Raw genomic sequence first — 12,422 nt, forward strand, 5'->3', positions numbered from 1 at the left:
TCTCTAAAGCATAACCCCAAAATGATAGCGGTAAATCAGTAAGACATATCATAGATCGCACCATATCTAGTCAGTAGTGGAAGAAATAAATGACAGTGGAAGACTAGGTTGACAGCTTGGCTGGGCTTCACAACTCACAGGACTGGCTGGGGCGACCATCTATCTTATTCATCTTTTCTAGAATCTGGCCACGTGCAAGGCCAGGTAAATACTTTGAATGTACTTGCAAGACAGCTGATTATATAGCAATCAAACCAACAAGTAACAAAGCAATAACAAAGTTTAAGCAACAACAACAATATTATCCTGACAAAAACACGAATAAACTTACGACAATACTAGAAAGTAAAAACACCTAACTCACCGAGACCACGTCTCCCATGCAGTCCGAACAATATTGTGCCTTTCTCAGGCCAACGCAAATCTACTTATTGCCACAATGGTACGACTGTACCGACCAAAATCAATCATTTTCCAGACTTGACAATTACTAAACTAAAGTTGACCTGATCTGAGTGGTCAAAACTCTGCATCATATCCTCTTACTCCTTCACATAAGTGCCTTATATTAAAGTTATCATAATCCGAAGTGGCCACACATTTCATCTTAAATCATAACTTAAATATGTTGCTTAACATTAAACCATGCTCTACTCAACTATAATCTAGTAAGTTAAGGACAGGTTAGTGGCTTAATCCCGAATGTTGTCCATGACCGTCGACGCGGCTGTTCCGATAGGTTTAACACACACTATGTGAAGGTTGTACACTTTACCCACACCATAGACTCCCAGCCTAACATATCCTGTTCATATCATGGCACTCGTGTCTCCGACCTCCCGCAGGCTAGCCCTAGGACGAGGGGATCTAGGTCCTTGCCACCCCGTGGCACTACTATTCCCCTCAGGAATCTTTCGAGATCTCTAACCAACCCAAGCCCTCTAACTTTGGACAGCTGGATTCGGTGGGGAAGGGACTAGAGGCGGAGGGAGGGCGCCGAGCTCAGATCCAAGCAACCGGGGCCGACGCTGCAACCCCCGGGCTACAAACCTCTTGCATCGATGCCTCACTGCCCATGTGGCTGAGAACTTCGGCCAACAACCGCGGCCGCCCTTGGTACCCCACCACCCAAGGCCGCACCAAAGGCTCTCCGCTCGAGTGACGAAGCATTCGAGGCCTCACCGGCACACTCCTCGACGAACGGGCGGGCTTGCCCGGCGGCTGCCTCTGGTGGCGGCAACGAAGAGGGGGTTGGGGATGGTGGCGGCGCAGAGGAAACACTGGTCGCCCCACCATACAGGGAAACACATACCCAAAAGCATGTGATGGTACCTAGCTTAATTCTTGTTGGATGTAGATCTAGCCAAACATTCCCGCGTGTGCATAATTTGTTTCTACGAATGCGTCGATACGCAAAGCTTTTTACATTGGGGAAGGATCCTTTTGGCTGAAAAAAAAAGGAAGAGAGCAAACTGTACATTGAGTGGTTCATACACGCACCAATACATCCGAGTTGGCATGCACGATCTCACATCTCAATTTCAACTAGACGATGACTCGACCGGAGCGACGGCTGGTTCTTGTTCTTCGCCGTCCTTCTTCTCTTCCTCGACGGTCAGCTGATCCTCCCCTCCCTTTTCCTCTGTGCTTATTGCGGCCTCCTTCACATCAGTGGTTTTTTTTTCGTCCGATTCCCCTGCAAACGGTAACCACAGATCAAATCGAAATGTTATAAAATGTGAGAAGAAACATAGAGAAAAAAAATCCTGAACATGCAAATGTGCAATGACATGGCTAGCAAATGAAGAGATTTAATCTACCATCATCGTCTCTCAAGGTGGCCGCGGATGTCTCCTCCTGTTCTGGCACCCGGGAGACGCTCTCGGCCTCTTGCGGCACGACATCGACCTCCTCGACGGTGACCACCTCCTCCTCCGTCGTCGTTGCCTCCTTAGTTTGCTCGGTCTTATCATTGGATTCGACTGCGGCCTCTTTGACGACAGTAGGCTTCGGCAGCTCTGGCTCGTTTCTCAGATCGTCGTTGTTCAAGGAAGGCGTGGGTTGCTCTGCCGCCTCTGGCACCTCCACCTCCGGCACCGGCTTGGTCGGGAATGCGGCGCTTTCGTCCACGTTGGTTGCAGGAGCAGACGCTCTGGTGGCAGTTTCGACCTCGTTGGCCGTCGTCGGGACAGGGGCGTCTACGGTGACGGCATCTTCTTGCTTCTCCCGCGTGACCACCGGCGCAGCCTCGACGGTGGTTGCACTTCCATCTGCCTTGGCAACCAGGGCATCCACCAAGGCGACAGGTACACTTTGTTCATCTTTGGCCACCGGGGCATCCACCAAGGCGGCAGTTTCACTTTCCTGCTGCTTGGTCACCGGAGCGGCCGGGAAGGAGGCAACGTCAACCTCCTCGGCGACCGGAGCAGCCACGAGGGCGGCAGTTTCAGTTTCCTGCTCCTTGGCCACCGGAGCGGATGGGAAGGTGGCAACGTTAACCTCCTCGGCGACCGGAGCATCCACCAAGGCGGCAGTTTCACTTTCCTGCTCCTTGGCCACCGGAGCGGCCGGGAAGGTGGCAACATCAACCTCGTCGGCGACCGGAGCAGCCGCCATGGTGATACCCTCAATCTCCCCCGCCAACGGAGCAGACGCGATGGATACAAGTTCGTCCTCCTTGGCCGCCGGCGCAGCAACGAAGGAGGCACTGCCATCATCACCGGCCACCGGGGCAGCCAGGAAGGTGGCACCGGCATCCTCGTTGGCCACCGGAGCAGGCACGAACGTGTCAATCTCGTCTTTCTCTATCGCCGGAGCATCGGCTGGGATGATACTGGCATCCTCCATGGTGACTACCCCCGTCCCCCCCACGGGGGCATCCGCGAAGCCGACACTAGCGTCATCCTCCACGTTGATCTCCTCGATGTCCTTCTCGTTCGACGACGCCGCTTCGTCTTCAATCGCCTCGGCCGACCATCCTTCCTGATCTTCGCCCCGCCGACGGTCTCTTCCCGCCTCGACGGTAGGCGCGATCGACACCTCGACAGGCTGGCCATTCCTCATCTCCTCGACGACGATGACGCTCTCGCTGGTCGATGCCACACCGTCGTCCCGATCGGCGACAACCTCCTTGTCCCTGACGCCCTCGTCTTTCTTCGGCCCGGCAGCCTCCTCGGTCGCCGTCCCCTTCCCCTTGTCGTCGGGAACGGCGACTGCTCCCTTCTTACCGTCCTTCTTGCTCTCCCCCTCTTTCTTCTCCCCGACGACCTTGGCGCCGATCACGGTGGACGCAGCCTCGTCGCCGTCCTTGACGACGAGCGCCGCCAAACCGGCCTTGCCGCCCCGCTCCTTGGAGGCCTTCTCCTTCGCCGACGCCGACCTGTGGACCTTGACGTCGTCGCCATTGTCCTTGGTGGCGACCGGCTGGTGAGCGGCGGTGGCGACGACGCTGGACTTCCGCCGGAACCTGCGGCTGCACCTGCCGCTGCCGTCGCTGCTGAGCACGGCTTCCTTGGAGGTGCCGCAACCCATGGCGCGACACGGCGAGGAGCGAGGGAGCTGAACGCCGGAGATGGATTTGAGGCGGGGAGAAGTCGGGGGGAGGATTCCCGTGTTGTATATATACTGCATGCGCGCGGCCATGCGCGGCGTTGCAAAATTAGGGGAACCGTAAACGACCGAATTGGAGGCTGTGGCATGGTTGGTGTATGTTTTTAATAGCCAGGTTGCAGCTCACCGTCGTTGCTGTTCGAGTCTAACACTTGTCCATACCGTCTCTGGACAAGTGATCGGCGCGCACGGCATGGCTTGCAAGATGAGCCCTCGGCCCGTCCCCCGCCTCCCTCTCCGAGGCAACACGGGGAACCCTAGCCGCCCCCGCCGCCGGCCTTCCTCCACCCTCCCCTCCCCCTCGCCGCCGCCGAGAGCCACCGCTGGGCAAAGCCCAGGCAGTGCTGGCGGCGGCAGGGCTTCTCCCCTGGCGCAGCTTCCCTTCTTCCTTGTGGCGGCTTAGTCATTTTCGGGGGGCTTGATGACGCGGTGCTTCGAAGCTCCAGCGGCGGCTCGCTTTGTGGCAGGTTGGAGGGCCTGTCCCCGTCTCGTGGTGCCGCCTAGACAGCGGCTGTGGCCTAGGGCTCTTGACCCTAGATTGGATCTGGGTGATGCCCGGGCCTGGTCGTGGCTGCCTGTCAGGCATGGTGACGGCGAGTCTCGCGGCCTCTGGGCATCGTGGAGGTGCCGATGGCAGCGTGTGCTCAACCTGGTGGCGGCGGCGGCCGTGCACGGGAGTTGGATTCCTTCGAAGAGATCTGGGTGAAAACTTTCGGCTACTGAAGGCCGGCGGTGGCGGCGCTATCTGCATCGTTCCCTTCTTGAAGGCATTGCCGTGGAGAAGTTCAAGGCCACTCTCTGCTACCTCTGGGGGAAACCCTAGATCGGATGACGGCGGCGCTCTGGTGTCGTTCTTCCCTTGGTGACGTCATTCTAGGAGGTACACACGTGATCGAGGGAGCAGAGGACGGTTTCTTTGGTGGAGCGGTGCATCATCTCAGTCATTGATGGCGGAGCGTCTCGGCAGCATGGCGCTGTGGTGGCTTCCGATGCACGGAGATGGACTCGCGCAGGAGGGTGACGCGGTCGGGCGTCGTGGTGGCGTCGACGGCAGTTAGACCGGGCAAGGTAGATGCAACAGTACTGCTCTGAAGATGGATTGGTGGCAGGTGGTGGCGGCGGCCTCACACCCGGCAGGCGTCCTGATTGAGGAGTGCGCCGGACCGGTGGGTGCCCCATACCCGGCAGGCGTCCTGGATGGGACCTCAGGTCTTAGATGTTTAGTCTGGCTGCGAGGTCTGTTTGGTATTAGGCTCAGACTATCAGCATCCCTTCATCAATTGGATAGGAGTAGCGACAGATGTTGCCTAGACGGTGACTTTAGTTTTACTATTGTATTACTTTGTAAGGTCTTGTGTGAACAATTAATAAAATGGATGCATGCATTGTCCAGATACAGAAGCGGGGGGTCTTCCTCCTTTTCTAAAAAGAAGATGAGCCCTCGGCTTGCTTCACATTCACATGCCTTCAAAAGGAAGACAACGTTGATTACATCCTTGCGAACTGCGTCTATGCTACTAGGAGGTGTGGTACCGGAGCTGTGAGGCATTAGTACAATTGAACATTGAGCCACCGACTATTGCTCGGACATTCAAAGAGTGGTGGATGAAACAGAGGGAGAAGTTCTTGGGGAAGATCTTGCGTGGGTTCAACTCCTTCATTATCAAAACTGCGAGGTCACTTTGGAAGCAAAGGAATGCCAGAGGATTTCAACAAACCACAGCAACAAAGAACGCTCCTGCAACTGATGGACTTGGTGCTGGATGAGATTAAAGAGTGAAAGCTTGCAGGGTTCGGAGTAGGTGGTTTAGATCCTTTTGTGATTGAGTAAGCTGGGTGCGTGTGTCGGTGTTGGTGTGCCGTCTTGGATGTTTGCCATTAACGACTTCTTGTAACCATAACTCTCTATCTTTTATAAAAATATGATATGCGTTTTGCGTACTCTTGAAAAGAAAACAACAAATATTTTGAACCTTACAGAAACTGAAATTAGGAGCAAACGAAAGCAAGAGAATATAAAAATGTCTGAATTTTGAGAAAACATATGCGCAAAACAGAGGAGCAAATGAAACATGAACAAAAAGGTTCTATGAAATGGTATCTCCTGAATTTCCATTAGGCGAAGGTCAAAGTTCACTATAAAGTAGCCGCCACAGCGCCACATAAAACATCATCCAAGTTCCATCAGAGCAGTGTTAGTCATTCAGATAGAACAAAGAGCAATGCACCAAACTCACCTTGTAAACGATATTTCAATTATCTGAGGAATAAGGCCGTAGCGCTTTCCAAAAACAGAAGATGAATGCGCCCAACTCAACTAGATAGGAAAGTTGAAGAAATGGCGTGCGACACACGCGGGCAAGTCGATTATGTCTCCGACTTGTAGGCGGCGAGCCTCCTCGCGTTCTGGCCGGGCTTCCTTCTCCGGCGAGGATCCACGCGTAGGTCGGCGCTGCTCAACTATGAGGAGCGGATCGTTGACAGCCAGGGATGTTGCGTGGAGGACCGCTTCGAGGAGGGAGCTGGTCCGTTTTCTATGTTACCTGGTGCATACACGCGAGAGTGTGTGCTGGGGTGTATAGGAGCCGAAGCGGCTCCATGAGAGACATGTGGGTGCCTGGGTGGTGTTGAAAATATGCCCTAAAGAAAATAATAAAGTTATTAATTTATTTCAAAGAACATTATTTTATATATGCCCTAGAGACCGAGGTGTTGGAAATATCTCTTACAGGCAAGAATAAAATTATTATTTCATTTTCATATTTGTAATTAAATTTATATTTATGTGGTATATTACAATGATTCTTGAATATAAGATTTGAAGGAAAACTCAGTTGTATGCCTGAAAACATAAACATCAAAAAGATCTCCATTCTAAGCTAGAGGACTCACAACGAGGAAAGCACATCTTGCCGAGTGTCGGAATGTTTGCCGAGTGTTTTTTTACGGGGTACTTGGCAAACAAGGCATTTGTCGAATACCTAGACACGAAACACTCATCACAAAATGGGTAATCTGGAAACAGAAAACTCTCGGCAAAAGCAGGGTCTTTGCCGAGTGTCATTCATAAGACCCATGGCAAACATGTATTTGCCAAGTGTTTTCATAAGACCCTCGGCAAACAATTAAAAATCACTAAAATGCATGTGTTCATTTGTATTTTCAAGACCAAACTTCATTCAAATGTTCTTTAAAACATTGTGTACACTTAAAATACACCACTAGGTGATCTATGTCAAAATTTGGCGGCTTTCGTAGACGGTATGCTATATTTAAGTCATTAAATGCATTTCTAGGTATTTAGTTATTGAAATAACATTTTGAGTTGTTAGTGCATGAATTTTTTTGACAAAATTGTGTTGAAAATTCATATTTTTGTTCTGGAGTCCATGTTTAGGGCTTATCCAAGAAATCGAAATGAATTTCAATCATGAGGGTACACGACCCCGAATATTAAGTTTGTTGGTTTTTTAATTGCAAAAAATGCAAACAAAGTGCAAAAATCATGAAGCTTGGCATGGTGCCCACATATGATGCCTAGGAAGTTGTGTTAAAATTTTGGGACGGTTTTGCAAAATTTGTGGCGTACACTACTTAGAAACCGGATCATCTCCAAGGAAGAATCATGTTTTCGAGAGGGAACGGGTAAGGTTTGAAGGTGATGTGATCGTTGCTTCATTCATTGGCCTTGATTTTTTTTTCTGCACTTGAGATACATCGTAAAATGATCCATGTCAAAAAAATTCATCTTTCAATGTCAGTTTGCCATATTTAAGCCATTAAGTGCATTTATAAGCATTTGGTGAATATAATTCTAATACTACAAGTGCATGAAAAAGTTGAGAAAAATATGTGGGAAAATCATATTTATGTTCTTGAGTCCATGTTTAGAAATTTCCAATAAAACGGAAAGAATTTCAAACATGAGGATTCAAGACACAACCCCAAACATTGAGTTTGTTGGTTTTTAATTTAAAAATGCAAACAAAGTTCAAAAATCGTAAAGTTTATGGTAAAATTTTGAGAAAGTTTCACAAAAAATTATGATTTACAGTTCTTGCAAACTCGACCATCTTCGAGGAAGAATCATGGTTTCGAGAGCGGTTGGGTCAGGTTTAAAGGCGATGCGACCTCTATTTCATTAATTGGCCTTGAAATCTTTCATACACTCAATTCATCATTACATGATCCTCGTCAAAAATTGGCATCTTTCAGGCACGGTTTGCTATATTTATTAATTAGGTGCATTTATAAGCATTAATGAATATTATTCAAATTTGTACGCCAAGTGCATAAAAAAGTTTGCAACTTTATGTTGAGAAGTCATATCTGTTTAGGCATTATCCAAGAAGTCCAAAAAGCATGAAACTTGACAATGGTTCCTTCAAATGACATTAGAGGTTGTGGTCAAAATTTGAGAAAGTTTTACAAAAATTGGGACACGCACACCTTAGAAACGAGAAAATCTATCGGGAAGAATCATGGTTTTCATAGAGAATGGGTCATCTTTAAAGATGATGCGACTGCTGCTGCATCGGTTTGCCTCTTCTACACGTATGATACACCATTACATGATCCATGTAAGAAATTGGCATCTTTCTGTGTCTGTTTGCTATAATTAAGTCATTGAATGCATTTAGCGGATATAATTAAGATATAAACTGCAAGTGCATTAAAAAGTTGGCAAAATTGTGTTGAAAAATCTTATTTGTGTTCTTGAGTCCATTTATAGGCCTTATCCAAGAAAAAATAAAGAATTTCAAATGTGAGAATGCCAAGACACGACCCCGAACATGAAGTTTGGTGGAGTTTTTTTTAATTCTAAAGCATGCAAATGAAAAGCATGAAACTTGGCATGGTGTCCTCATATGGCATGTATAGGTTGTGGTAAAAATTTAAGAATGTTTCACAAAAGTTTTGACATACACTGCTTAGAAACCAGGTCATCGCCGTTGTAAATTGATAATGTTTCACAAAAGTTTTGACGTACACTGCGTAAAAACCAGGCCATCGCCGTTGTAAATTGAAATGTTTCACAAAAGTTTTGACGTACACTGCTTAAAAACCAGGCCATCGCCGAGGAAGAATCATGGTTTCGAGAGGGAATGGGTATTATTTTCTGCATATTGTTCATCAAGCTATAGTTTCACTTAACACGGGATTTGAACAATACGATGTGTATAAAAAATGAATTTTGTTTTTGCTTACTTCACGTATGCTATGATTCTTTGGATGTCAATAGTTTGTTGGCGGCTTGTGTTAATCTTGAAGATGCACTTAAGAGTGGAGAACATAAACTATTGATGCAGTTGAATTGTGTTGCGAGCTACTTTCTTCGTTTCATAATATAACATATTTTTTCGTACTAAACAACCTTGCAAAACGTCTTATAGTATTTCTTTTCCTCCATGACTCACTACAGACTATTTTAGTACTTAGACATGGGATCGATGTAGGCCGCATGATCGTTTTATTTAATACTACGGGTAGAGTCTTGAACTCAAGACCTCACTCTGATGCTATACTGAATTGATGCTCCAGCTAAATCATTCAAAAGTCTGAACTAATGGAAGGAGGCGGCAGGGACCACTTGACATTCTGACTTTTTTGAAGAAATGCCATTTTATCCACCCTGATGTTGTTATCGTATACAGAATTTTGCTAACCATTCCTATCACGGTTGCATGTGCGGAACCGAGCTTTTCTAAACTCAAAGTTTTGGACAGGACAGGACCGACCTCCCGAGGTGGCGCACCGCATTGACTGCACCGCACCGCTTGGCATAGAACAGAGGAGCACAGCAGAACAGAGGAGCAGACCGCCCGCAGCACCGATCCATCCATCGGCATCACGCACCAACCCCAACGCCTCCCCTTCTCCTCCTCCCTCCCTCCCTCCACTCTCTCTCCCTCTCTCTATCTCTTCGTACACACGAACGGAACGGTGCTGATATCCGCGCCGCCGCGCTTTGCAGACGCAAGAAAAGGAGGCAAGGAAAAGGCGCTTTCCGAGCAGCAAAAAGATCTGGCCGCTTTACGCTTCTCCTCCCCGGGATTTTGATTCCCCCCACGCCATCATCCACCAATCATCGTCCTTGCCAGGTACGTGCCGCCGTTCCTCGTCCCGAGGTTCCGTCGGTCGTCTTCTCCTTCGTCGGCGGGCCTCGTCGAGATTTGCTTTCGGTTTTTTACTCTGGCCAGCGAGACGCGGCGTGCATGTCGCCAGCGGACGACGCGGCTATAACCGAGTCGTCGCTGATCCGTTGTTTCAGGCGGGCGGCGTGCTAGGACCACGAGCAGGCGCGGGCTAAAGGGCGCCGGTCACAGAAGTCAACGCCGGCGGCGGGCCGCGCGCCGGGTGATTCCGCGCGCAGATCCGAGCAAGTTTGAACAGCGGCGGTGATGGGGTCGTTCAAGGGGCACGTGCTGCCGGGGACGCTGTTCCTGGCGGTGGGCGCGTGGCACGTCTGGGCGGCCGTGGCGCGCTTCGCCATGGACCCGGCCGGGTTCCGCCTCCGCGTCTGGAACCCGGTGGGCGCGGGCGGCGGGGCGCTGCGGCACCTGGAGCTCTACGTCATCGCCGGGGGCGCCTTCCTGGACATGTGCGTGGAGGTGCTCTACTCCACCCACCTCCACATATTCGCGCCCGGCGGCGGGGTCAACCCGGCGCACCTCAACGACCTCGAGCACGGCGGCATGCTGCTCATGTTCTTCCTCGTCGGCGCCCTCGCCCTCCTCTCCGAAAACACCAGGTCAGCTCACCATCCACCCATCCATCCATTATCCCGTTCACATGATCCCAGATTCATCCATCCAGTTTTCCTCGGAATTTTATTCATCTCCTTCTCTTTTCACTCGACCGTCTGAAGCAAGAGGATCACAATTTAAAAAAAAAAAAAATCATTCTCGAATGTGGTTTTCGGAAAGAAGATCAATCGATCGATCGGTTTCTTATTAATTTGCGGATCTGGAAAAGGATAAGAGGTGAGATGGTTGTTGGGTTAGTTGGTTGATGTTTTGACTTCCTTGGTGTCGCATCTTGAATGTTCCAAGGACAGGACAGGACGGACCAGAGGGAGAAGGATTGGCTACTCTGGTCCAGGCTAGGCCATGTGGTCACGAGCTAGTGTCCAAGTTGGCTAGCGCAGCTGGTATGTTAGTAGATTCATTTGGCAAAATTTTGCTTGCAAAATTCAGGGGTGTTCATAGGCTTTGTTTACTTCTGTATAATCTAGGCTCACCTGTTCTAGAAAGCATGACCCCGGTGGAGGAGTCAGCAGAAGCTTACCACGAATATTCAAATGGAGGTTCTTCTTGTGAGCTGTGAGTGCTCTTTTTTTATTTGAAACGGAAGATTCTTCTTCCCGTGAGTGGCCATTGCTTTCAGGACAAAGTCCAAATCAGCATACGTAGCTAAAGCTTATCAACTCAATTAGCTCATCATGCTTTAGCTTGACAGAAAGAAAGATGAATCATATTCCATGGAGAAGTTTCGTGTCTGTACTTCTACTAATTTCCTAGGAGTCGGGGGTGGGGGCCAGAGGCCATCTCTGTCATTTTGTGATCATTCTCAGTGGAGTTTCTGTGCAAACCTTTTGCCTTGCAATCATATTGCCGTTGTGTTTCACCTTGCCCATGCAGCCATCTCTTGCTATAACAAAAATAGATGTACTATATCTCATTGGAAAAGTACACAGCACAGTGAGCTAACTTGGGCTTTCAATGGCACGCAGGTACCTGCCCCTGACGGAGGGTGCGCTGTGCCTGCTGGCGGCGACGGCCTACACGGCAGAGCTGCTGCTCTTCTACTTCCACTCGACCACGCACCAGGGGCTGGAGGGGTACTACCACTACCTCCTGGTGGTGCTCGTCGGGCTCTGCGTCGCCTCCGCCGTCCTCGGCGCGCTCCTCCCGGCGAGCTTCCCCGCCGACCTCGCCAGCGGCCTGCTCATCACCCTGCAGGGCCTGTGGTTCTACCAGACGGCGTTCACGCTCTACGGGCCGATGCTCCCCGAGGGGTGCCACCGCGACGCCGGCGGGGACATCGATTGCCACGGGCACGCCGCCGGGGAGCGCGCGGAGCAGCTCGCCGACTTCCAGCTCTTCGCCTACGTCTTCCTCGTGTTCGCCTACGCCCTCGGCTGCTACGCCGTCGCCGCCGCCAGGTACGGCCACCCGGACCTGAGGGCCGTCGAGATGGAGGAGCACCGGGAAAATGGTGGATTCGTTGGCAGCTCGGCGCTGGCTAGTGGCATATGATCATGATGATATGACATCTGCTCTGTTTTTGCCATTGTCGTCTTGTTCGATTTGGTAGAGTACACGCGACAGGCACATCATTGAGGGGCGGACCTGAACCTGAGGTCATTCGGTACAAGAATAGAGAGGGGCTGTACATTGTGGTTAGTTAATTACACAGCAAAATCACGGATCAACGTTCCTTTAGTTTTACTGTGAACATTTTTACATGAGAGGATTAGCATAAGACTGTAAGAGAGTCCATCACAGAGGGTTTTTTACAAGCAGAAATTTGGTTTTGTACACCAGGTGTGGATTACCTGAGCAATCTGTTTCTGTCTGCCTTCAAGTATATCAGCTGTTCATGCGAACCTTGAGAGTTCTCCAACGAACTTGTCACACATAATGGGTGTGCTTAGCCTATGGTGTATGGTGCTGGTATACGGCAACCGAGCTGATTGGCTGGGACCTCGGAGGTTTTCCAGCTAATATAAGCCGTTAGATTGTTAAGATCCAGTGGCTAATATTCCTATTACTACCTCATATACGAGTACCAAGAGAAGCATCGCCGTAGAT

At 49.9% G+C, this 12,422-nt stretch overlaps 2 protein-coding genes across 4 annotated transcripts; one reads left to right on the plus strand and one right to left on the minus strand.

The window, feature by feature from the left end:
* Window positions 1-1,360: 1,360 nt before the first annotated feature.
* Window positions 1,361-3,063, minus strand: LOC109738296 (uncharacterized). Its single transcript, XM_073495987.1, has 2 exons — window positions 1,821-3,063; window positions 1,361-1,696 (listed from the first exon to the last, which is right to left on the minus strand). Exons 1-2 carry the CDS (start codon window positions 3,061-3,063, stop codon window positions 1,542-1,544), a joined length of 1,398 nt encoding a protein of 465 aa, XP_073352088.1. The 3' UTR covers window positions 1,361-1,541.
* A 6,286-nt stretch (window positions 3,064-9,349) lies between these two features.
* LOC109738293 (uncharacterized) lies at window positions 9,350-12,149 on the plus strand. Of its 3 annotated transcripts, none has more exons than XM_040404731.3 (5): window positions 9,362-9,710; window positions 9,881-10,360; window positions 10,662-10,759; window positions 10,859-10,931; window positions 11,342-12,149. In XM_040404731.3, the coding sequence occupies exons 2-5, from the start codon at window positions 10,011-10,013 to the stop codon at window positions 11,865-11,867; spliced, it is 1,047 nt and encodes a 348-aa protein (XP_040260665.1). In that variant the 5' UTR covers window positions 9,362-9,710; window positions 9,881-10,010; the 3' UTR covers window positions 11,868-12,149. The 3 variants fall into 3 exon arrangements, with proteins under 3 accessions (XP_020152989.1, XP_040260665.1, XP_040260664.1); XM_040404730.2 differs by having other exon boundaries at window positions 9,363-9,710; window positions 10,844-10,931; XM_020297400.4 differs by lacking the exons at window positions 10,662-10,759; window positions 10,859-10,931 and having other exon boundaries at window positions 9,350-9,710.
* The last annotated feature ends 273 nt before the right edge of the window (window positions 12,150-12,422 follow it).

The sequence above is a fragment of the Aegilops tauschii genome, chromosome 3 (genome assembly GCF_002575655.3).
Source record: "Aegilops tauschii subsp. strangulata cultivar AL8/78 chromosome 3, Aet v6.0, whole genome shotgun sequence".
Classification (NCBI taxonomy): Eukaryota; Viridiplantae; Streptophyta; class Magnoliopsida; order Poales; family Poaceae; genus Aegilops; species Aegilops tauschii.